Source organism: Varanus komodoensis, unplaced genomic scaffold (genome assembly GCF_004798865.1).
Source record: "Varanus komodoensis strain SLA01 unplaced genomic scaffold, ASM479886v1 scaffold5, whole genome shotgun sequence".
NCBI lineage: Eukaryota > Metazoa > Chordata > Lepidosauria > Squamata > Varanidae > Varanus > Varanus komodoensis.
In genome coordinates this window covers 14,590,690-14,617,005 of record NW_025336087.1, presented here as the reverse complement: position 1 = coordinate 14,617,005, position 26,316 = coordinate 14,590,690, and the positions used below count along the sequence as shown (strand labels likewise).

The 26,316-nt window shown below is 39.1% G+C and overlaps 2 protein-coding genes across 3 annotated transcripts in view; one reads left to right on the top strand and one right to left on the bottom strand.

The window, feature by feature from the left end:
* Positions 1 to 10,678, top strand: part of LOC123031443 (NLR family apoptosis inhibitory protein) — a 33,501-nt gene extending 22,823 nt beyond the window's left edge. Inside the window, exons 11-15 of the mRNA XM_044446431.1 lie at positions 2,602 to 2,772; positions 4,617 to 4,778; positions 7,227 to 7,313; positions 8,371 to 8,535; positions 9,622 to 10,678. Of these exons, the coding sequence (XP_044302366.1) occupies positions 2,602 to 2,772; positions 4,617 to 4,778; positions 7,227 to 7,313; positions 8,371 to 8,535; positions 9,622 to 9,986 (950 nt within the window). The 3' untranslated portion in view covers positions 9,987 to 10,678. The remainder of the gene's footprint in view (positions 1 to 2,601; positions 2,773 to 4,616; positions 4,779 to 7,226; positions 7,314 to 8,370; positions 8,536 to 9,621) is intronic.
* A 2,135-nt stretch (positions 10,679 to 12,813) lies between these two features.
* LOC123031444 (survival of motor neuron protein-like) lies at positions 12,814 to 22,514 on the bottom strand. Of its 2 annotated transcripts, none has more exons than XM_044446433.1 (9): positions 22,357 to 22,514; positions 21,648 to 21,719; positions 19,966 to 20,091; positions 18,727 to 18,927; positions 16,697 to 16,840; positions 15,431 to 15,502; positions 14,908 to 15,021; positions 13,986 to 14,047; positions 12,814 to 12,998 (listed from the first exon to the last, which is right to left on the bottom strand). In XM_044446433.1, exons 1-8 carry the CDS (start codon positions 22,408 to 22,410, stop codon positions 13,991 to 13,993), a joined length of 840 nt encoding a protein of 279 aa, XP_044302368.1. In that variant the 5' UTR covers positions 22,411 to 22,514; the 3' UTR covers positions 12,814 to 12,998; positions 13,986 to 13,990. The 2 variants fall into 2 exon arrangements, with proteins under 2 accessions (XP_044302368.1, XP_044302367.1); XM_044446432.1 differs by having other exon boundaries at positions 12,814 to 13,294; positions 22,357 to 22,513.
* Between the last annotated feature and the right edge of the window lie 3,802 nt (positions 22,515 to 26,316).

The window sequence follows — 26,316 nt, the reverse complement described above, 5'->3', positions numbered from 1 at the left end:
CTGGCCCAAAGTCACCCAGTTGGCTCCATGGCCGAGCGGGGACTCGAACCCAGATCGTCTGAGTCCCAGTCCCATGCTCTTAACCACTACACCACATGGTGACTGACGGTCCCGTGGGTAAAAGGCATATGGTTGGTAATCACCCCAGCCAGGGAAAACACCATTTCCCGACATTGGCCAATCCTCATCTCAGTGCTCAGATGAGCAGCTTCGACGTCTGGGAGTCAATGGCAAATCTGCAGGTGGCTCAGCTGCGGGCATTGGAGTCGGAGAGCGTTCCCTTGGTGGGGAGTCTCTGATCTCTTCATCAGAAATGGACTCCCTAAGCGGCTCCTCCAGGGCTGTTGATGAACCCGAACCATGATGTTTGGGGTGGTTGGGTTTTTTGCCCTTATGGGTGGGCTTGTCCACCATTTCCTTCCTCGGCTTCTTGTGCACAGAGGGCTTATCTGAGCCAGCATGCTTATGCTTCTCCCGTTTCTTGGCTGGGGAAGAAGGTAGCTGCTGAGCCTCCATAGAGGTGGCGCCTTCGTACGAAGGAAGCTGTGGAGGAGCGGCAGAAGCCGGAGCAGGGCGCTTCGAAGGCGCACCAGCAGTAGGGGCGGAGTGCTGAGAGGGTGCGGCCAAAGAGCAGCCAGGCCTTAAGACCAATTGGTCCGATTGCATCAAAGCCTGGTCCCATAGGAGTTTGCAGAGACAATTCTCCCTATTCTTCCTAGCTTGCTTGGTAAACGCCAAGCAGTGGCCGCATTTGTCGGTTCCATGCCCCTCGCCAAGGCAGAGGAGGCATAGATCGTGAGGATCCGCGGGCGACATTTTGGAACCGCATTCAATGCATTTGTGGAATGCTGCTCGCTGTGCCATCATGAAAAGGAAAAGAGAAGACAGTGCAGAGGGTAAGATTTTACACACACACACACACACACACACACATATATATATTAATAGGAACGAAAGGTTCAAAGAAAGAACGGGTTAAGAGAAAAAACTTGGAGTACAAGAAGATAGAGACAAGATATATAAAAAGTGTAAAACGAACAGTGAACAAGAGGATCTAAGCGAGAGACGAACAGGCACGAGGCACAGTGAACGGTGGTCGCAAAGACTGAGTAAAATGGTGGACACTCGACCCTATTTATACTACCAAGGGGGAGGGGAGCGGAGTTTCCCACCAAAAACTGTTAGCTTTCTAATCTTCCGGCCTAGGCACTGTGCAGGCGCAGCACCCATATGTGTGATGCAAAGAGGCCACGATGAAGCAAGAGGCTTCCTTTTATTTTGCCCTTAGTAAACTGTACAAAACAAATTAAGAGTGTATCAGTTGAAGGAAAAAAAATGGTGGCACTCCCATATCAAATGATATATAAATAGCAGTTTGAAGGTGGTATCTATACGCTCCTGTTCAAGTGTTAAAAGCAGTGTAAAATCCTCAATCCATTGCATTATAGGGGGTGAGTGTTTATCCCTCTACTGTTGTAATATCAGTCTTTTGGTTATAATTTATGTTCTATTTCCATCCAGCAAGTAAGTATTTAGAAGAGTTTACATAATATTCAGTGAATACCAAGGGCTGTTTCAGTACAAAATATACCTGTAATGTATTTTGTGTAAGAAACTCCCCTGTAAAAGCAGCATTGGTGAAACAGAAATGTGTTTGCATTACTTTCAAAGAATTTAAATCATACCATCTCCTGAACTCTGCACCATGCAAGATCTGGACAATACCAAATTCACAGCACTATCAATCGCCCCCTTTTACTGTGCGAAAAATGATCAGTTACCTGGCCTGACTGATCTGCTGTTAATCTAAACACAGCTTTATACTGATTCTGTATCATTCACTCATGCAGCAAGGTTCTCAAGTATCTAAATGTCTTAAAGCTGTGCAGTATTATGGCCATTTGTGAGCCACACACGTTTCCTTGGCTTCTTCCCCAAACCCCCCAAATTATTTTAGTTTTACTCTAGTTGACTGTAAGGTGTTTTGCCTGGGATAAAGTTCCAAATTGCACCAACAATGCCTTAATTTTGTCTGAGTTACAAGTAAAATTATTCTTCCTATAATAATACAGGATTGATAAACCGTTACACAGCTGGTGGAAATAAAGATAAACTTAAAAACCATTATGACAACTTATGTAAAATTGAAGAGTAAGCAGCTAATAAACATTCTGGGTAGATGTCTCAAATACTTCATATTGTTCTTGCCACTTATTTAATTTCTATATCACCCAATAGCCAAAGCTCTCTGAACAGTTTATAGCAGTTCATAAGAGCAATACAAAAATATCATAAAATATTTTCAAAATTCACAAATTTATTTCTGGTTTCACTTCACATATTTTCACCACTATTTATCCTATTCATTTTCTTACCATGGAACATTCATTATAAAGAAAAGACAGAAAAGCTATATAATGCCTTTTGGTTGGTAGCTTACCAACCAAATGCAAGGGGTTTAAAAAATCCTCAACAACTTAATACAGAAACATGTTGAACAATTTAAATGTACGTACTAGCTGGAAAACGAGGAATCGTAACCTACATATAAAGTGCAGAGACCAGTACTGTCTACTTAACTGTTTACCTTGTATATTTCAGAAACCCTCTTTGTAAATTTGGACAAATATGCATTCTTGAAGGAACTGATAGTGGATCTATGTGATGCTCAATTTATATTTGACATAATCCCAGAAGACTTCAAAAATCTTCACAAAATAGAGAAATTGCTAATCTACAATGTTCAATTTAAAAGCAGTTGTCCCAGACTAGGTAAATATAGGATATAATTCTGATAAATGTAACTGCGTAAACATGTCTACTCAGAAGTAAGCACCATGGAATTCAATCAACTTTTTTCCAACGCATTTGCAAATGTGTACTGTACATCCTTGCTTAGCTGTTCTAAATTCAAAGCAATAGTTTCCTTTATGGAGTCAACCCACCCCTTATCTGGTTGTCTTTTTCTTCTTCTGCCTTCAACTTTCTCCAGGGAGTCCTGCCTTCTCATGATCTGTCCAAACTGTGATAGTCTCAGTTTTGCCATTTTTGCTTCTTTGGAAAGTTGTGCTTTGATTTCACCTAGTACCCACTTATTTTTATGTCACTAAATATACATAGGATTTTTTGCATGTCCAACTGGTTTTAGAGGGATTTAAGCATACTTAAATGATATCATACCCCAGGAACATGCAATCCGGCTAAATTTGGCTATTACTAAGTCCCACTTAAAGCAATAGAATTTAACTTAGCCATGACTAATTTGTTTTACTGGTTTTTATATGACTTATGCAGCAATCTTGAACATAATTATTAGGCAGCTCAGTAGGAATTTTTCTGTGTAAGCATGTTTAGGATTGCAGTGTAAATCCAAATTCAATTAAGAAGACCAAAGCACTTCTGTTCTTCAGTTCAATTTGCAATCCTGTACAAACTTGTTCAGAAACCAATATTCACTGAAGGAACATGCTCCATTTTCTTAGCATAAGAAATGGCGACATCTGAATCTTTCCTTTGTATATCTTGTTGCTCAATACAATATTCTTGAATGAAGTTTCATTCAGTTAAAAGATTTTACTGTGGCATATTTCGTATGTCAACATATACAGCAAATTTGCACTTTCGGGATTAAGTAAAAGCTAAAAAGGTAACTTTTGGCAGGGGCCCAGTGTGGACCCCCAGTCTGGAGTGGGAGCACATTCCAGATCCATGGCCACTTTTCCTTCAAAATAAGAGGTCAGTTTAAGCACACTTAAAAAAATTTATGAATGTGCACCTTGTCCCATGTCCAATACGTGTACTTCTTTTGGTTTATACTTTTCCCAGTTTCATCTTGATTTGTGCGTGCTGCAACAGGGATACACATGTATGTGGCCAACTTGAGAATAATAGATTTGGAGGAATAAACAGGACATCGAGAGCATTTTTCAGGGTATAAGTAGATTTTGTTTCTACTTTTCCTGGCAAGGCTTTTACATACTGGTCTCAGCCATGCCAAATGGAAAATCACCTTTTCCTTCCTGGTGAGCTTAAAGGCTTCAGATTGCTGTTTTGGACACTGAGGGTGTTTAAAAATTATTTTAAAGCAACCTGTATGTTTAACATTTAAAAAATTCCCTTTAAATGTGAACATTTATCAACTGTAACTGTCCAATTAAGCTGCTGTGATTTATGAAGCTCAATTACACATTTGGTTAAATGGGTAACACAGAAGCAGCGGTCAGTATTTTGGGGGGAAGGCATCACCCCATGCATGCAGACCTTTCTCACTGGAGGACTGTTTCTATTTACTGAAGGTGAATCTCTGCAGGAGAATTCTGATGAACGCCTACACTCTCTTATTATGTTTTATGTCCTGAAATCACCTTTCTTTCATTACATGTGGAATGGCTTCTTGTCACTGACCAAATGACTTCCTTTCTTATCTCCAAATTCTAATATGAAGTTCACTACAGAAGCTGCAAACTGTTCAAAATAAAATATGATTGAGTTGGGAGCACAGAATGCTTAGAGCATTTGCTTAGATAAAATGGATTATTCATGTTGTTCATGTGTACACCTATGCATGTTATCAGTGACTGTAATCTTCTCATTGTAAATTATCTTCCCTTTTGCAGTTGAATTTATACAGAACTTTCAGAATCTCTCAGTTTTTCATCTAAAAAATTCAGACTTTTCTGCTTTGGGGGCTCTTATGGAAGCATTGTCCTCTTGCAAGATGCTAACAGAAATACAACTCACTGGATTGCCGTTTGGGGATGAAGACCTGTTTTCCCTTGGTAATAAGCAACTTTTAAAATACCAATTATTGATTATATTTTTACTCAGTAAAAAAGTGATACTTTGTTTTTTAAGAATCTACAGTTTAAAACATACCACAGCAATAAGGCATTTATTTCTTGCCTTGAAACATCTTTAGATGCTATATCCAGTTTCTTCTTCCTCTCTGTTTATGCCACACTGTATTTCAGGTACAGACCAATGTTGGATGTCAGGAAAGCTGTACATGCAAAGTTGTTCTACTTGGTTCCCGATGCTTCCAGGCACAGGCCTCCTGGTGCGAGCAATCAGAAAGCATTGTGCAGCCCATTCTGTCTTTTTCTCCTTAATTTGTTTTCTGCATTATGGAAAAATGCAGAATAAGCTGTATGATAACTGTGAAGAGAATCTCCATTAAAAATGCTATTGTCCGGACCCCCTGTAAACTTCCACAAATGAGAAAGGGCAATGATGCCATAAAAGACTTGCTAGAAAGCAGGTACTGCAAACCCTTTTATAATCCAAGAGATTACACTTGCTTCAGGCATCTCTGGATTTAGAGCTTTTCCAAATAAAAGAAATGAACAATTTTCCATAAAGACATAATGGAGGCTGGCTAGGGTAAGGTTGCCATATATAGAGCATTCTAGGATAGCCTGGTCACCTCACCTCACCTCACCTCACCTCACCATCTCATTTTATTTTAGTATCATTTAATTTATTTTAAACTATTTGTGTACTACTTAGTGTCCTAAGATCCTTGAGCTGTTACATGTAACACTGAAAATAAAATACAAAAATAAATGTGAAACCAGCTGAAAAAAATAAATACATTGAAATACATTTGGGAGACTATTCAAGAGAGTACTGGGATGCTTTCCCAGAAACCTCAGAAGGTTTGGGATCTTTTGCAGTGGTTTGGGTCACACTGCCCAAGTGGCACACACCCTGGCTTTACATTCAGACAGACATACAATACACTTAGTAGCAAAGAAAAGTTTATTCAGAAGAAAATACAGAGCAGGTACAAAACTCTTAGCCCCGTGTTTCTAGGCAGCAAATATTCTTATTGCATTGCAATCTTACTCAATATTCTTAAGAGCTGAATAACCTCCCAGCCAATACCCTATGGATAGGGAGCAGCTAACAGAAGAGCAGGGATCCAAGGCTATTCCCGGTCTGTCAGTTGTCCTGTGCAGTAGATGCTCAACATCAGTCCCTTGCATGGGTAGGAAGGGTGTAAGTATTATTCCAAGTTCCAGGCTGGGTTGCCAGGACAGTGTTTTAAGCTTGTGCACTACCATTTTTAAGTCCCTAGTTCTTTTACTCTTTTCCTTGGACACGCTCCTATGGGAATGGGAAGGCTCCCATGGTTTCTCAGACATATGCTAATTACATGATACAAGATTATTTGCTCTTGATGACCTTAACTATTGCTGTCCAATATGTGACCACATCAGTTTTCTATGGGTAAAATGTGTTTGTGTTTGCTGACTGCTATTGATGGGATAATTTCCAAGTAACTGGTGACCTTTTCCATTTACCTCCTGGTTGTTTACTGCGCTGACTTGAGACAAGGATAGTCATATTTGCAGAGTTGTTTTGCCTAATATTATGGGGAAATCTCTTCAGGTGCTTTGCACTGATGTTTGGTTTCGTTGAGGGATCATGGTGGTCAGATAAAAATTATGAGCATATACTTTTAAAAGCACTCTCATGCTTGACCTTTTTGCTATAAAAGGGCCATCCATCATTACTCAGCATTCACTCCTTACCTCATTCACTATGGCTAGCGCAGATCATCAGGTCACTCCTCCTGAAACCCACTTAGCCAACAGCTCCCTTGGCCTGAGAACCTGTCCTTGTGGCATCACCCCATGGCGTGGGAGCCTCTCCTTGTGGCACTTGGCATACATCCAGTCTTGATATTATTTATATTTACATGCTACAGTACACAGGAGCAGAAATATACCCGTGGTATAACTCCCTATACACACTCAGCTCAAAACAATGTTGCTGGTTTCTACCTACCAAAAAACATAACCTGCTTTCTCGACTTATGGGCCAACTTGAGTAGAGCAACCAGTGCAGGCACACAGTGGGGCCTACAACCGTAGTGAAAGGCGCTCTTGGCTCACATTTGGAGATCTTAGTTACTTCATTCACAAAAAAATGGACTGTTCACCTAATATAATAGGAGGCTGCCATAAATATTCCAGTTTCCCTTTAATGTAACAAGAACCAAAGGTTTACTTGATCAGTGATTTTAACAAGAATCCTTCTGAAGCTGCTTAAAGTTTCTAAAAATTTCTCAGAGGGATATACATTTAAAATAGATAAGAAAATTAAATGAATACAGAATTAAATCAGGAAGAGAAACAGAGATGAGTCAGCAAGGGAATAAAAAGTGACCTGGAGCATTCAGCATTGCAAAAAGTGATATATAATCCTATTTATTTCTGTTGCAGCTGCTGCTTTGCCAAATCTTACTGGGCTAAAGGTCCTGGATCTTGAAAGATTAAATTTCATTAACAAGGAAGCCTGTATAGCATTTGGTATGGTTTACTCTCTCAGTCTTTATAAACAGTTTTGAATTTTGGTGTGAGCTGACTTGGGGTGGGGAATATGTGAAGTTGACTGGGATTTTAAAGTCATCATAACAGGTATTGCCCTGGAGCTTTCAAAAAATGTGTGTTGACATAAGCAACAGCCATTTCATAAAACCCACAGAAAGCCACAGAAAGAGCAATGCTGTGATCCCTGGGTGAGTGTCTGAGGCACCATAGGATTGCTCCTAGAATCGTTCAGAGCATGGTAAACACTCCAAGCTTTGAATGGGGAGTTAAGAGACTCCCTGCAGCTGGCTTGGAGAGAACCACACTGCCTGCCTTTCTGAGATTGGCATAGAAATCTTAAAGGCCTCAGAATGTGGAGGCTTCCAAGACGTGTGGGTGCAAGCATATGTATGTTCAAATAGAAAACAAGTCCTACAATTCCCAGCATGCTAGAGAATGCTGGGAGTTATAGGACTTTTCTGTTTAAACATACTCAGGATTGTACCCTAGGGAGTGCTATTCTTGGTTTTCCTTTTTCCTAGTTACTTCATAGCTGCTTGCACCTTCCAACAGCTTACTGGTGGATAATTCACCTTCAGGGACTGCCGCATCATGCCAGGCACCCATGAGCATCCAATTTGCTTGGTGCCTGAGAGAACAGTTTTTGTCTTTGGTGAACCCAGGTGGTTGTTTGAAGGTTGCCACCTGGGCTCACACTACACAACAGCTCATGACAAGCTGGATGCCCGGCACAATATGAGAATCCTCATGAGTAAATTGACCCACAGTGAATTGTTGTGCTGTGCAGTTTAGATCACTGCCTGCTTTAGTTGGGTTCCCACCAAACGTTCCTTAGATATATACATTTCCTGAAGGAGGCTTCATGAAAGCACAGACTCCTTATATGTAATGCAATGTGACTGTGAAGATGAACACAGGCTTCTTCAATCTTATTACTTAATATGTCCTATTGCTTCAAGTGAGTTACAGTTGAGGAGACATGTATAGGATTATGCTGTAAATAGTGTTTCCAAATCCTTCTATTTCTACTTTTCAGCAGAGGCTTTGAATTCTCTTGTGAATTTGGAGGAGCTTTCTCTAACTATTGGGGAAGGAATAAGTCATAAATCTAAACTGATTGTTCAGCAATGCTCCCATTTTCCAAACCTTCGAAAGTTGGAGCTCAATGAGTGTTTAAATGATGAGGCTCTGCTGGAAATAGGTGAGTCTTTTGAAAATAAATCTTGAGATAACCTTGCTTCAGGTTGATGGTGCTAGTCACAGCTGTATCACTACTTTACATAATTCAGCAACTGTATCTTATAGTTGGTCTGGCCTTGCCTTTTGACACTAATAAATAACTGCGCCGTGTAAACTTCAGAAATTTGGTTCAATAAATATTAAAAGATGAGTATCATGTGTACATCAAGAGGTAATCATGCTAGATAACAAACATGTGCTTTCAGATAAATTCTGCTTTAATGTAATTAACCATTGCATATACTATTTAGATCAGATCTTTCCCCATGACCTTTCCAGTTTGATCTTTGCAAAAAAAATTCATGACTCTTTTTTTTCTATAAGCATAGTCCATCCTCTGATCTCAGTTACTGGGCTGGTTTGCATGTCATGCCAAACCACCCTGAGAATTAACCACCATTCGTTGGTAGTTTCTTCACTAACTCAGCAGACAGCTCTGCAACCTTTTGTGGTCTGTTTCCTAACTCAGTTCTCTCATTGGCTCCAGCATGTATACCAGACCCATTTTCTCACTCTGTGTGTCAGCACAATTTCTGTAATTGGTCCAGAGTTACTGGCTCATGATGGAAATTCACCCCATTCATATCACCAAACAGAATTAATTTTCTGTGTTGTTATGAAGAAGGTAATGCATTTGCATGATGATTGTCAGCAACTGTCAACCCAACTATCCTCTCTCTATGCAGTTAATTGCAAGCTAAGTGTGTTATTCAGTACCACAGCTACCAGCTGCTCCTGGTTCAACAGATCCTATCTCAGTAAGATCAAAGCAATAATGAGTGTTACGTATATTAAACCAAAGTGAATGTTCTTACGCATATTCTTTTAAAACCATTATAAATATGTGAAACAATATACTTGTTGCTAGTGCTTGCAAAACAGTGCTATCTGAAAACTAGGAGTATCTCTTCTAAAATATAACAACAGCTTATGCTGACTTTGCAAATAGGATAATTTCCCTTACAATGCATTTGTTGCTAATGATAGTAATTGCAATCCAAAATAATTTTCCTTAATTATTCACCTATGTATTGTATTTTTTGTATAGCAAAAATAGCAGATGATGGAGGTTTCCAAAACCTTGAATTCCTGCTCCTCCGGACAAATCACAACATTACAGAAGAAGCTTGGAGAAATTTCTTTCAAATACTGTCTAATATGCCGAAGTTGCACAAGGTGGACTTCTTTCGCATTTTCACCCATCAAATCAAATGTCAAGCAGCAACTGTGAAGTCTTTTGTCCAGTGTGTCTCCAGACTGCCCAGCCTCAGCATAATTAGCATGATAGGCTGGTTGTTTGATGAGGAAGACCTAAAAATGTTTGATATCATGAAGAAACATCATCCCCAGTCAAATAGATTAGAACTGACGTGGAAATGGACGTGGCCAGTTTCACCAATTATAAATGAATAGAAAAGTAATGGGTTTAACTATGTAAACATTAGTTAAAATATTCAATTATTGGAATTGCCAGTTTATGGACTCCTTTTGCAGAGCAAATCCACATAATTATCATGATGGAGGCATTGTTTTCCTGTGCTTCCCACTGCATTTTTTTTTTTTTAGAAAATATGACTTTTTGAAGAAAAGCAGAACAGTAATTGTTAGAGCAATAATGCAATTATTAGAGGTGTGGACACTTTTTACTGCTATACCACCATCTTTCCAAGAGGTGTGGTTTCTTCATGTCTAACGTAATGGGCAGGTGAGCCTATCACTGTTTATCACTCCTTACTATAGACTTCTAGTGAATGCCTTTTGCTTAACTATCTTATCTATTTTAATTATGGCAAGCATGTTTTTGTTGCTCTATTTTTAAAATTCAAATCTCTGCATGCTTAAATGGAAGAAAATTCTAATACTAAATAAATCATTTAAAGTATCTGTCTTTCCATTTCACTGCCATTTTAGAAGTATTTCGCATCCACCCTGAAATGAAGCACTTCTGTTCCATAGCAAACATTAAACTTAGGGAGGGGGAGGGCTTTATATTTCATGCACAATGATGTAGTAATACATATGAATGAAGGAGCACTTCAGTGCAAATTAAAGATTATATATTTTTAAGATTGTGATTTTTCTTTTTAAATCACTGCCTGGGTCAATGCCACTTTTCCCATCTTTGTTATGCCCACTGGCACTGATGGACCACAGCCAATAAAGTCATTGAACAAGGTCAATACTGTCAACAGAGTAGGAAGTTAATTGCAATGTAGCTTATAGAACAGACAATTTTTTAAAATAGTACTGAAACATGAAACTAAGGAACACACTGTCAAATGAACATGACAGAAGCTCTGTTGTCTTGCTGGAACTTGAGATATGCTGCCATAATGACAAGGTATACCTGAAGAACTCCTGGCATTATGCCAATGGAATATTAGAGTTATACAGCAAGTCAAACTGAGGCAGTGACAACAGCAGCATGGGTGACAAGCACAGGTTGCATGTTGTGGTCACAAATAAATCTGACTTCTTTCACATCTTGCCTTCATGGAGTGTGCAGACACATCAGAGACAATATTCTGAGCTTGCCAAATCAACAACAAAAAACCCACTAGGACCGAGCGCATCAGGTGCCAGGAAGTGCGGCTTTTCGTTGATAAAGCACCAAATAACAGTTCTGGCTCTGCATTATTTTTTCAAGAAACACAGCGACAGGAGTAATTTCCAAACACTTATATTCTGGGTGGTTAAGGACGAAAAGGCCTACTAAGGAGCATTTTAATCAGAGCACAGGGTGCATACACTTGTTATAAACTACACCTCTTTCTGTTTGTTAGAAAATGCAGTATGTGAACATTATTACTTGCTTAAATGAGTATGAGAGTCTGAATGTACAAAAACTATGAGGAAAATCCCATGGCCCCTACACAATGTCTGAGGGGGCCACAAGATTTTACATATTCCCAAATACAAGATTTAGAGATTGTACTCTAACCTCAGAAATGGGAATCAGTGCACAAAGGACTGTACAATCTGCTCTATGAAATTAAGAAAGCCACCTCAGAGGGGGTAAAATGGGCATTTTGGTAAGCATAGAGTGGATGAGACCAGTGAGGCTAATTTCCCTCCATCTCCCTCCAAGATTTTCCAGCTAAATAGGCAAAAAACACCTGTCTAAGAGAAATGCAAGATGGGAGGTCAAGAAGCTCAAGATCACTTCTGTTGCTCCTCCCATTCTGGATTGGATGTCTGTGAGCATCTTGAGTTCAGGGGCTTATGAACATCCTGATAGGACTGTGCCCTAAGCTCTTTTCTCAGGCTTGATAGTGGACTTCTCTCTGCATCCACCGAAGGATGTAGTCCCGCTTTAAAAAATGGGCAGATTTTTTAGTTACCATAATTTTTAGCCAGTGGTTTAGACAATTAAAATATAACATTTATCTTGTTAAACCAAGGTATTACAAATTCTTTACAAAATATTTAATCTTATTATGATTTTATGCAACAACTTTTAGATGAATCTAGCACAATCACAGTAATTTGTCAGTGTACTATGTTTTGTACTTTTATATATCTATGAACAGATAATTGCTTGTCAGGAAAAGTGCAATTTCTCACCAAGCATTCCCAGTGTATAAGCCTTGATCCAGTATTATTAGGTATGGAAGTATAATGGGGAAAACCTTGATTTGTTAGGAAAAAGAGAAAAGGAGAAAAGAATTCAAAAGCTAAACTTCAAACTATTAGGAATAAGGGAAGGGTAACTATAAGTTTAATGTAAGTTTTTACATATAAATCTTGTTATTTTAAGCTCAAAGTCCGTTTAATAGAAGATCAGGTACTGAAAAGCAGGAGTTCGAGAAAAGATTGCAGAAAAGAACAGGTGAGCTTCTGCCTGATTTTGTAACTACCCCCTTTCCTCAATTAGGAAAGTTCTCAACAACTAAGATGATGTTTTGCGGGGGCTACAGGGGGCGGAAGTCACTTTCTGCCCACCCTCTTCTATATTTTTTCTTGGGATTCAGTCCCATTATTTTATTCTGCATTAGTGTACTTTTACTGCTAAGCTCTTAGGAAAAAACAGAAAAAACTAAGATTGATCAGATTTTCAGTTACCAAAATGGTTCTGATGTGCCTATGTGTTGAAACATTTAAATGTTTCAAATGCTCATTATATCAAATAAAAGATCAATTATCTTAGAAGGATATAATTTTGTCATCACAAATATAAGACATAATATTTTACAATTTTAGATATTTTGTAATGTTTCCTAGAAAAAAATAGAAAATCAAATTGAAAAAATTACTTTTATTGAGCAGTATTTTAAACCATCTGTGCAGCCGAACTGATAAGTAATGTCTCTTTCAACTTAACACCAGTGGTCCAACTCAGGCCTTTAGACAAACATCTGTGCACTTTCTGTTCAGGTCACCACTGCTACATGCAGCTAGCAAGTAATTTTCATCAGCATAGTGTCACTGTAGAACCAAAAGTGAAGATAAGCTACATCTTGGAAGTTCACTTTTAAGAATCAAGGTTAGCCTAAATCCTCAGAATGCACAACATGAATAGTTCATTTAATCCAGAACAAGCACCTAATTACTATGAAGACATGATCACCAGATGGTTATCCATTTAGTGGCCGCCTAAGCTGTGAAATAACGTTGCTGACCAATGGTGTAAGTGGTGCCTCCTTTTCTGGGTTATCCATTCAGTAATCTTGGTAGCCATGAAAGTTTCTTTGCTGACCAATGTAGACGGGAGTTGTCCCTTGCTGTAGGAGACATTTTTAAATATTACTCTCAAGAGATGTTCTAATACAGTTAATTCATTTTAGCAGAACTATTTATGATAAGGCTATTAAGGGTGCAGTCAAATGAGGATGCTCATAACCCTCTGAATTTGGATGAGTACAGACATACTTGCAGTGCAAAAAGAGTGTGGAGGTGAAGGTTGCTTCCATGTTCCCCCTATCCTGCAAAACACTGACATGGTTGTTTTAGCAATCTGTCTTACCTTGGAGCATGAGGGAAAGAGGCTTAGGCACTGCTAGCATACTTCATGTCAGGGCAGCACAGAGCTCAGAGACAGCTGGCATGGTTCTTTCTGTGCTCAAAGCACTCTCCCCAGTAGGAGACTCAGCTATAGCTCAGAGCACTTAAGCTAATGTTCCACCTAAAACTTTATATGTCTCACTAATAAGTGGAAAATCTGATGTGTGGTCACCCATTCCTTTTCTACGCAAAAGTGTTTTTGCTAGTAAAAGCTACTGTGTAGCAAGCTTGGACTCATTTATGTGATGCTATTATTTTCCATAAGCCACCAAGAAAACACAATGAGTCATGTTATTCCTGTTTTCTCACAAGCAAAATGAAGAGCCTTGTGATTATATACACCTTCAAGATGAAATAAATACAGCTTTCCCTCTACTGCAAGTTAAAGCAAAAACTAAATGCAGTACTCACACCAGCTACTTTGAGTGGGTATGTCTTCGCAAGGCAGCTTCCATTCGGCTTTGCTTTAAACCCTGCACAAAAGAGGATACAGAAAGGCAAATGAAGACCAAATTGTTATCTGGGACTGAACAAATCAAGCCTGATTCTCTAAACTGTTTAAAGTTCATTGAGGTGATGAAATCACTGTGTCTTAACAGATGGTACTCGATACTCAAAGGAATTGGAAGGGCAAGGGCTAGGGTTAAAAACCATGTGACTGGCCCAATGCATCACACAGGACACATTCTGGACATGGTCTTTTTGACAGATCCGGAAGATGGTGGATCAGATGTGGAGGGATTAACATTAATCCTGTTTTCATGGTCTGACCACTTTCTGATGAGGTTTAGAATGTTGGCCCATTTCCCCCTCTGCCATAGGCGGACCTATTAATAGGGGGACCTATTAAGATGGTAACCTGCAGAGACTGATGGATCTGGGGTGTTTCCAACAGTCTCTGGGGAAGTATCCATCTGACATGGCTGGCACTTGTGTCAAAGCCCAACTTGCTCTGTGGAATGTGGAAATGACTTGACAATTGACACAATCGCTCCTACACACTCTTTGAAGCAAGAGGGGAGATGGCTAGAACACAGGTGGAGCTCATGAGATGAATCATGAACACGGTTTACAGCCATTACAGGGTCTATTCCGTGGTGATAAAAGTGGCAAAATGTCAGTATTTTCCTACTTCTATTGCATCTTCACAGTGTCTCCTCTCCATATTATTTTCATAACTTTGTAAGACAAGTTAGGCTAGGAGTCAGTGGTTCAACAAAATTCATCTAGTGAGTCTTCTGGCCATGAAGAGACCAGAACCTGAGTCTCCTGAGTCCTAATCTACCTAACTATAATGCAACTCTTGCCTTTTGGTAAAGGGCACATCTCTTACCAGATAGTAGCCTGTGTGATAGCCACTCATATACCAGGCTATCAACATACTTCCCAATGCTTCATCATCATCATTAAGGGAGTCTGAGCTAAAAAATGGAGGAGGTGGTATCAACTAGGAAAAGAAAAAAAATAAGTTTGATCTGAACTCGCTGGTTTTAATTCTTAGAAAGTTTAGTAAGAAAGAACAGATTCTTTTATTTGAAAGAATAAAAATAAGCTCACATGCTAGTTACATTTTAATCAGTTAAAAGAAGCAGATACTTTCAAAGAAACAAGCTGAGATTTAAGATTCTGTGCAGTACTGGGATACCAGTTTGTTGCACAGCTTAGCAATTATCAATAATGGTCACTATAGATATTTCAAACAATTCTTAGGGGTACTTAAACTTACAAGGTAACATTGCATATTAACTTTCCAGGCACAGTCTCCAATGGTACAGTCCAGAGAATGGGTGACCAGCTACCCTGTTTGTGACAACTAGAATATGCATTTTTTACCACTATTTTTATCTATCACTCACCGGTGGTCCTGATGGAAATGGTGGAGGCCAGCCTGATAAGAAAGGTGGAGGTCCACTGAATTTCATTCCAGTCTATATTGGTGTTGTTTAAAATGCAATAAAAGAAATACATTATAGCAACAGCTGCAAAAATTAGTATGCAAGATAAACCAAGAGACTTGTGCCCCTTCACAAGGCCCATAAGAAGAACTTGTGCAGTCCCCTCTGCTTTGTATTACACAGGAAAACAGCACTTTCTGGGCATTCATGGAGGGTTATGAGGGAACATGTGCCCTCTTCACTCCCCAGACTTAAGACAAACTGAATGCCTAAAGAAGGCTATTGTGAAATCTGAATGAGGAATGGAAGTTCAAGGGCCACCACATTCTTTCTCAATTTTTTTCCTTCATGTGTACTGGTTGTCAAACACAACACACGCTTGGATTATACTTAGTTGAAATATGCAGTATTGCAATCTCATATTAAAGCAGTGATTTGGTAGACATAAACAGCAAGAAGCACTCTGTCCCTTTTCTCTGCCCAGCACAAAAAACAAAAGAAGCACCTGGAGAGTCTTTTCCCCTGCATAGAAATGCAGCAGGTTGCTTCAAACATAATGGAGCTCCTTGTTTATTTTTTTGATTTATACCCTGCTTTTTCCTTACAACTGACTCAAAGCAGCTTACATTTTCTTCTTCCTCCTGCTCTCAGTCTTATCCCCACAATAACGACCCCGTGAGCTAGGCTGGGCTGAGAAATGGCCCAAAGTCACCTAGCTGGCTCCACAGCTGAGCGGAGACTAGAACCCAGATCACCTGAGTCTCAGTTCCGCACTCTTAAGAACTGTGCCACAGTTTCTCCTCTGATAGACTCCAGCAGGCTGGCTAAAATTTCTGCAGGCCTGTAACCTGTGTGGGCCTATCTACCATGCTGCATGGTGATACAAGGCTTCCTCTTCTCTTCTTTAGGCACCAAAGGAGCATGGAAAGCTCCATTAAAGCAAGTCAAACCACTGGCCCATTTAGCTTAGTATTGTCTCAACTGACTAGCAGGAAACAATTACAATTTCAGACAGGAGTCTTGGAGATGCAATGGGTTGAAATTGAAAAAAAGCATGTACTCTACTACTGTGTTTCAGCTATTCCCCCTAACTAGTCTTAAAGCTCTGGTCCTCAATCTGTTGATAGAATGGCACCTGTAGTGAAAAGAATAAAGATACCGTTCTTCTGAAATAGCTGGAGCATTAGCATATGCTATGAAAACCTTCAGACTTGTATCCATGCTTACCCTTCCTGTTCCTGGTACTGGTGGTGGTGGAGGAGGAGGAAAGGGAGAATTCCAGCGTGTTGATTTTCCACGATTGTGTTTGCTTCCAGAAGACTGGAAGGATAGATCACTTTCATCTGTTGAATACTGAGTCTCATTATCATTCTGCAAAATGAATCATAATAAGGAATTTGCAAGATATATTTTCAATCCATATTTACAACAAAAATGTTTCTGTGTATGTTTTTATTGTTCCTAGACATAGACCATCACAAATTTGACAAAAGAGAAACCATAGTAAAAATGTAGACCAATTTCAAATACAAAAAGCTTTAAGACATTAAAGACCATAAAATTATAGTAGAAATATAATAACTACAATAACCTAACAAAAATCACACATGTGTTCCATGGGTACAAATAAAACAATCCTTATCCAAAAAATTAGTATAAAACTTTGCAGTGAGAAAATTAGTATAAAACTTAGCTGCAAACTTTGCAGCTTGGGTCAGAATATATGCAACACTGCCTGCAAGCAATATACAGATTTTATTCAACAAAGGTCTGTATCTTGCAGACTTGTACAGTGGGCAATAAAGTAGTGTTCAGTATCCTCACAGTCACTGGTTAGTTAGGATATTGAGATATCTCTCATGCTAATAAGCAGAAGGCACAAACTGAAATAACTGAAGGGGCACCAGTAAGAACTGAAAAGTAATCCTTGATAGGGAGCAAATGTTGTTTTGTTTGTTGCACGTCATGGCACTGAAAATACATATGAATCTTTGTTTAAAAGTGGTTTAACAGTCTTTGAACAAATGGAAATTAAAATGTCTGTGCTGATTCCATAAGCATGTAGAATAGAACTTACAGAATTTACCCAGGAACTGATCCAACCCCCCTGCTTTTGTAGGACACCAGTTTATATTATCCTACTCAATTTATTCCATCCCTCTATATATTCACAATATACAGCTAAGGAAACCTTATGCATATATATTACACATTTCCTCTGTTCCTTTTTTGTGAACTTCTTTTAAACACATCTAAAGGTCATTAACTTACTCATGAGGAACTCAAACTTTCCACAACTTATCTTCCCATTCCCTATTTCTACCAAAGGGCAGAACTCATCCCATTGCATACACATCTGCTCTTCTAACTAGTTCCGTTTATATTGTCACTTATCTATTGTCTTCTTCCTGCCTTGATTTTTTAAACATTAAGAATTTTACCTTGTGGCTTTTAAATAATAGAGCTGTCCCTAAGCCATACTTCAAATATATACAGTCCCCTTTGTTTCAACAAACACTGCCACTAATGGCACAACAGGCAAACTACTAGCTTGATATTTAAGATCCCATGCAAAGGCAGTCAGCAAGAAAGAAATTCTGCTCTCTTATTATTTGACCTGCTTGCCACTGAATACTCTGTATATATTCAGGGAATGAAAGAGCAGTAATTGGGATCAAAGATACCATCATACCAAAACTCCAAAGTGAGTAATATATATACCAAGACTCCAAACAGTATGATACAGCTGAATTAGTGCATTCTTCAAATGAAGCATATACAGGAGACATAAAAGCAAATCCACTCCTTTCAGAAATAGATGCAATTCCATACTTCACATATGTTAATAAAAAGTATAAAAAGTAAAAACATGTATTTATTTATCACATTTATATACATAGTCCATAGGCACTCTGGTTGGTTTACAATTATTAAAATTATATATCTTCAATAAATATTCACATTAAATAACCCAAACTATTTAAATAACTGGAAAATAAAAAGGTTTCCACCTGGCATTGAAAAGAAGGCAAGGATGGTGCCAGGCATATTTCTCTGGGGTTGGGGTGCTACTACTGAAAAGGCTCTTCTCCTGGTTGCTTGTCCCTCTTATTTCTTTAGGAGGGGTTCCCCAAGAAGGACCTCTATGGATGATCTTAAAGGTTGACTCGGAATATATGAGACTTCTCTTAACTCTACACGACCATGGTCACAAGAACTTTTTTTCCATTTCAGTTGGATACACACTTTGTCCTCACCTCAGCAGCACTTCTCTCTTCATTTGTTCCCTCAGCATCCATCGGTGGCAAAAGATCCAACAGATTTTGCTCTTCCTTATTTCCATATCCAGTATAGACAACTACACAAGTCCCCTTCTTCCAGTTAATTGAGGTAATAGTTGCTTGGTACACATTACCATCTTCAGACCAAACTGCACTGCATGCATCATTAATTTTCCACTACAGTAAAAGAAAAAACCAAGTTACATCGGTGGTGTTCTGGAAAAAACATTCTTCCTTACCTCCCTATACAAACCTAATTTCCCTCCTGTGTAAATGCCTATAATGGTTGCAACATTTTTATTCTGCACACATTTTGAACAGTTAACATTTTACTGGATGTGGTAATGGACTCAATGAGGGACCACTAAAGTGAAGCCAAATCCAGAAAAGATGGAGACATTGTGGCAATGTTTTTATGTGTTGGGAAATTAGTGTGCTATTTGTTCTGGATAGGATTATAACCCTCCTGAAGAAGTAATTCTGCAGCTTGGGGTACATCTTGATCAAATATCAGTAAAGATCCAATTGTCCTCAGTGAACACACAGCACTTTTATCAGCTCTGGCTGGTTTAGCAGCTGCAGCTATTCTAAAACAAGATATTCTGGCAACAGTAATCCATGTTCTGGTTACCTCCAGAGTGGATAAGTTAAATGCACAGGGATGTCTTTGCAAGATTCCGCATGAACTTCCAGTCAATGCAGAAATCAGCTACTAGAATTTGAAGTACAAATGCCAGGTTTGCACCAAATTTAAAAGAAGTGCACTGGTTGCTTACTCACTTCTAGACCCAATCCAAGACACCGATATTTTCCCTGATATCAAACATCAGAATACTTTCAAAATTACAATCAGTTTTAAAATGTTATTCTTTATGATTCTTTTGAAATATTTCTTCAAATGCACCACCTGATCACACAGGATCCAAGTGCCAGCAGCTTCTGCAAATGCATAATTCTGGTAGAAGTTTTAAGTTCAAGAACTGGAATAACAGAAATGAACACATGACAAAATATAGGTATTTGTAAGTTACAGGCTATTTCCTTGTAAGACTTAATGCGGAATGGAAACTTGACTGCCTGAATATTTCAGCACTTGTTCCTTCATTTTGTACATGGGATCAATTCTTGCTCTGACAAAAAATAGGACCCTAATTACATGATTAAAAAAATCTAAGCAATATATTCTGTCACCACTTCCTCCCACTCCAGAATGACCTGTTTCTTTTGCGCAGCATTAGTTTTCTTCCTACTTTTGTTCTTTTTGTTATTTTTCCTTTTTGTCCCAGCATTTAGTTCAGTTTTATCCAAAGGCTCTGAGCAATCTCCATTTTTTAGAGCATTCTGTTAAGAAAAGATATTAATACATTATTTGTAATGTTTCCATTCCTTGAATCCCAAGTTATAGCTATCATTTTATTTTTATTACTGTTAATAAATAACAATGTAACTTGTAGACAAACTAAAGATACACTGAATTCTTTTTCTAAGTCGTAACATACCTATAAAACAAATTTTGCAGGTGGTTAATACACCTCTACCAAACAAAACTGTAAAGAAAACAGCTATCAATCCATAACTAAATATCGAATATTACTCAGATATACTTTGATTAAAACATATACTTCAAAATGTTTAACAGTGATTACCAATTTTCATTATTTTATACCTTTATGTAAATATTTCCTTCATTCCTGCTTCCTTGTCAGATGTGTTCCTGTTACAATATATAAGATAATCCCATGTCCTAGCCTATTACTAATGGCCTATTCGATTTTTGACAAATATGTACATTCAGCAGATAATTGGTAAGTCGTCAAGGATCCCTACCAATCATACACATCTACATGACACATTTGCTCATTGCAGCCCTTAGAAACCTCTGCATGCTTTTAAAAGACATGGGATTCTTTTAACAATGCTCATCAGTGAAATGCTTGGTGAACTTGCAACTTAATTAATCCTGGGTGACAAAGCTGCATCACTTTGGGTCGCTCACTACACTCATGAGCGTGCATAGGGAAAATCAGTACAACTAGCTCACATTTTAGTAATCCAGGATGTGATCTTCACTAAAAGGGGACTATGACTTTTGAGGTCTGGTTAGTTTGGGATATTGTGTTTAAAAGTTAGGTTGCATAAAGGTTCCTTGTAATTATGCATCCTCATAATTGTAATTATGCAATTACAAGGAAGCCCCATTTAATAAAGTGGAGCTAATTTTTCAGTAGCTATACATGGAACTTCTTTGTGAATTGTCAGTAATAGAGTTTATCAACAAGATTAATCTTGCTACTATTTACATTATGAAAAAGATAACATAATTGAAATGTGGACTCCATTGTTGATTGGGTATGATATCAAATTAAACAGAATACTATTTAGTATTCTAAATATATTTCATTTGAAAGATCTTAGACAGAAGGTGCACAGGAAACTACACAAGCAGTAGATAAATTCAGGTTTTAGCCTTGGACCTGTTTCCCTTGATAGAATTCAGCTTCGTTAAATAAAGAAAACATTAAATAAAGAAAATAAAGAAATAAATAAAGAAAAATGCTACTGAGCATATGCAGAGTGTACTTCGTAGTGGAGACAGCTTTTTTTCTGGCAGGTTCCTGTGCTTCTAACACATTGAAAAAGAGAAGTTTCCTTGTTACTGCATTTCTGCTCTAGTAACAATACTTTTGAATTTTCTGCTTGATGCTCAACTAGCACTGCTTCACTAATTATCCACACACAGTGGCATTGACTGAAGAAAAATAAACAAATTTCTTCCCTTCCTTCTATTTTATCCACTTCTGGAATTATACCAAGTATCAGAAAAAGTGATCTCCATACAAGTCTGTGTTGCATTCACATTTTTAATAGTAGGTGGAAAACTCTAGTGTGAGCTTTACCTTGAAAGATGCAACTGCTTTATCATATGCTTTTATGAGTGCTGTATCATCCCATATATCAGAATCATCACTCTGTGGAGAAAGAAGAAAATAAAACTCAGGTTTCCTTTTTCTCTCCTTAAATAAAACTTAAAATCTAGAGTTAGAGACAACCATCTCGGCTTCTTGAACACATCACTATTACCTTTTCCTAGAATATATTATTGGCTGGATGGATCCAGTGTACTGAGGTGTGCCCAAAAGGCACGCACGTGTGCGTATATAGGAAGCCGAATAGCAAATTGCCTGCAGTGTCATTAATACTCTTCCAAAGTCCCGTCACTCCTAAGAACGGTGTGCCGTGGGTCAAATGGGGGCTTTCGTCCACGAAACCCAAGCCCAAACGTCCTCTTCTGCACGCAGCGTACCTCGTGAGCTTCCTTCCATCACAGGCTGCATTAGACTACCTCATGCAAGCCCTTGCTTCCATTTTATAAATAAAATGAAACTCCCCAAACTAAGTCTTCTCTCCCGTCACAAGTTCAACTCAGCCGCGTCCTCACAATTGTTGTTCAGAACTGCTCGACTGAGAGTCAGAGATACGAGCAGCCCGAGGGCAGAGACACAACTCCGCCGCACGGACGAGCCCGACAACGGTCTCCACAGAAGAGGAGAGCAAGGAGAGGGAACCCTTTCAAGCACCTACGAGACGCCCCGTCTAGCGCAGTACCTGCCCGGTTCCGCGCCTGAACAGCACCGCCTCGTCCTCGCTCCGAGAAGCCATGAGGATCCCGGCGTCGTGCGCGCACCGTTAAGGGAGGCGCGAGGGCCGCCGCCGCCGCCGCCTTGATTAGTCGCCGCCGCCACCTCATTCACCAGGGACGGCGGGAGGAGCTCAACCGGCTTCTTGGTGCCCGCACAGGGTGACTTTGACTTACCGCCCCCTAATGGTGGGGAGGCCTCCGTATCTTGAACATGTCGCCGCCCAGTTGCGTGTATTTCCATTCCGGCGGGGGAGGGCCGGCAGCCTCGCTGAGGGGAGCGTGTCGGCTCGCCTAATCCCGTGCCCGTATCCAGCGATGGCCAGCGACTTTCTTCTAAAGATCGCTCATCCACCTGATGGAGGCTGTAGCTTTCCTCCGCATTTGATGTCCCCATTTGTACATAATCAGTTAACTGCATAATTAACCCTAGAAAGAAAATCTGGCGTCTCGGGCCCCAAGGTTCGCGGAGCGGCTCACATACAAACCCTAAAACGAAACAGTCCCCGCTCGGAGGCCTGCAATATAAAAAAACAACAACCAATACGGGAAAAGGAAAATAATGGATGTGGAGAAAATTAAAGTCCTTCAAGAAACAAACCTATGCAATTTTGGACGGGACGAAAACGTTAAAAAGGCCCACAACAACCAGCATGTCCTAGCCACGTAGGCTGGGAATTACAAACTTTGCATTCTGTCTATGTTTACATAGAATTGCGCCCTCCGTGAGTTTGTGGACTCTGCAGAAGCTGACGAGTTGATCTGTCGCCTCAGGCTGAACAGCTGGAGCCGTCTAAGTGACCATCTCGCATCCTACTGCAATGTTTAAAGCTCCAACACGGTCACTTGTAAAAAAAAAAAATTATACAAGAAATCGTTACCAGCCCCCGTCTGGCCAGGAAATCGCAGATGGTCACCGATCTTTGTTATTAAGCTATGTCCAGTCACGATGGCTAGAAGGTTAATCTTAATTACCCTCAGGTTTTTGAGGCTCAAAGCCAGCCATTCTTGACCAGTGATCTAGTTTACCTCTCACTGCTGTACTATTTATACATAATACGTCTTACATACTGCAAATTACAGTGCAGTTGTACACTTTACCGATTTACAATTAAGTCTCATTGAGTTCAGTGGGACCGTCTCCCAGGTAAGGGCATATAAAATTGCAATATTGTTATACTAAAATCCCTATGTATTTCACATTAAACATAGAAAAAGAGCAAGAAAAAAAAATATAAAACATTATTTGTGTTCTTCTAGTCTGTTCTCATCTATAGAACAGGCTTTCTGCGATGGGGGCGGCATAAAAATGCTATAAACAAACAAACATAGTGTCTGCTCCTGCAACATACTTCTTTTGCAATATTCTCTTAATCCTGAAATCCATACCTGCAGATTAAAAATTCTTTTGGGATTGTTTCAGCTAGTATGACAGAAAAACTATAGCAAATTTAAATTTGGACAGCCTGATATTGAACTTTGGACAGACTGATATTTTAGCTACAATTGACAAACACTGTATATCCTGCAATTTTCTCAAGAGTTGGGTTATCAACTTTTAAGAATACCTTCAACCACCTTTATTTGACCACACAGGTTTGGAAAAGTAACCATACTCGAAGTAGTTTAAGGTTGTAGTACAGCCCCTGAAACAGAGAAAGTTTAGCAATAGTCATAGAATTTATCTGCTATCATTCCATATAGTTTTATTCAATCCTATGCCTGTTTATTCAGAAATAACTTCTGCTGGGTTAAATGTGTCTCCCTTCATTGTAAAACAAAAGAATGCAGCATTTAAAAACTTACTAGTACTTTGCACCTGTGTCAATCAAATCTTTAGGTTTCAGTTTCTTAGGTTATCTTAGACCATTTCACTTCCATTCATACATTTCATGATCATTTCCTTCTTCCAGAATTGCTTATCTGTATTTTAGTTTCTTTGCCTAAAGTAACTGAGTTTACAGATAAAGTAAGAAAAGTGGGGTGGGTGGAAGAAAATGTTGATTTAGCAGTATTTAAGTTCATGTTTTCCCTATGCAAATTCTTGAAAAAATATGTTGGAGGGTATTCTTATCCACTATCACAAACATACTGCATTAAAAATGTGAACCTAGAAATACCCATGTGGGCTAAATGTCACAAGTTATAGTTTTATATACTATAAAACTTGTGTGTGTGTGCGTGTACAATCTTTTGCCCATTTGTTCACTGTGTTCTATGTACAGGATTGCATTCTAATTTGAAATTATACTGTGAATTATATGTACAATAAGAGCACCTACAGAAAGTTAAAAAAAAGGAAAGTAATGTAGTATCTGTAAACTGATACATTTATTGCAATGGATTTGTTCATGGAGAACTCCTTTCATTGGATGCAGTTACTGAAGCATAGTACATTCAAAAAGCCAGATTTTATTCACATATTAGTAGCAATTAAAGCTACAATCTTATGTTTAGACAGAAAGAAGTCCTACAACTGCCAGCATGCTCCAAATATGCATACCATCGTGCCCTAAGTGTGATTCTGATATTGCAGGTGTTTCTTGCCAAGGCTGCAGTCTCTTCTGGTGTGCTTCAGTCATGCTAAACAAAAATGTGTCAAGCATGGTCAATACAGCACCCCACCCACCCCATTTCCAAAAATGTGGCTGATGAAAGCAAGGGAAGGGGAACAATCAGTGCCAGAGATCCACACACCAAGGTCTCTTACTACTTAGGAGATAGCTTTACCCTTCTCAAGCACCCCCACTGATATGATTTCATTAAAATAAAGGATACTTCATGTGAACATTTGTATTGAATCACCTTTAAAAAAAGGGTATTATAAAATCAAAGTATAGAAAAGAGTGACCAAAAGAATGCATGGGCAGACTAGAACAGTTTCAGGTTGTCTTAGAAAAGACAAGTATGGGATGGAGGCAGAAAAGAGTGCAAACATGATATAATAAGAGAGTTTTCATCAATGAAATTAATTGGTCACAGATTCAGAACTGGCAGAAGGAACCATTCTTCCATACAGCTCACATTTAAAATTGGCTGCCCTTAAGGTCCTGCAAAAGCTATTTTGGAGGATAGCTTAAAGGGATTATTCATGACACTATCTAAAAGCATCCCTCTGTCAGCAGAATGAAGGGCAATTCACCCTCTGCCTACAGTTCCCTCCCATCATCCCTGCTGTTCTAGCATGAGTGGTTACAAACCAATGTAGCTTGTGGGAGAATAGAAGGGAAAGCTTTGCCAAAATCACCTCTTCAGGCACCAAGTTCTCTCTTGGAAGTAATTCCATCATGAAAGCACCAATTTCTTCCAACCAATCAGATAATGTTCAGGTTAGGACAAGATTAGAAACATAGAAACAGAATGAGTCAGAAGGGGCCTCCTGGGCCATCTAGTCTGACCTCTGGCACCAGCCAGCTCCGCTCATGTCTTGCCATAGTTATTCCCTCGGTTATAATTCTCACAGGAAGGGGGGAGGTCCTTCCCTTGTTGACGACAGTGAGAGGTAGTGTGTATAGTTTTGCACTTTGGACTGGTACTTGGGAGATCTGGAATCTCACCCATGCTCCACCACAAAGCTCAGTGGATGATTTTAGGGCAATTACTGACTCACAGAATAGCCTACTTAACAAGGTTCTGAAGATAAAATGGAAATAGGAATTATGGCAGCTGCTTCATGAAAAAAGGCAGGATAGATATATAGTAACATGACAGATTATAGACAAATACATAAACCATTTTGGTGTGCTAAGACAAATGCTAGCCTTCATATTCAGACAATCCAGTTCTGAGTATCAGATGCTAGTGACAAACAGCAAGAATTATGAAAATACCTGACCACTGCCGGAGGCAAGCTACACAATGCATACACCCTGACCTGAAGGCTTTGCTTTACTCTTTAGTATCAATGCTTCAACATATTTTAGTTCCTG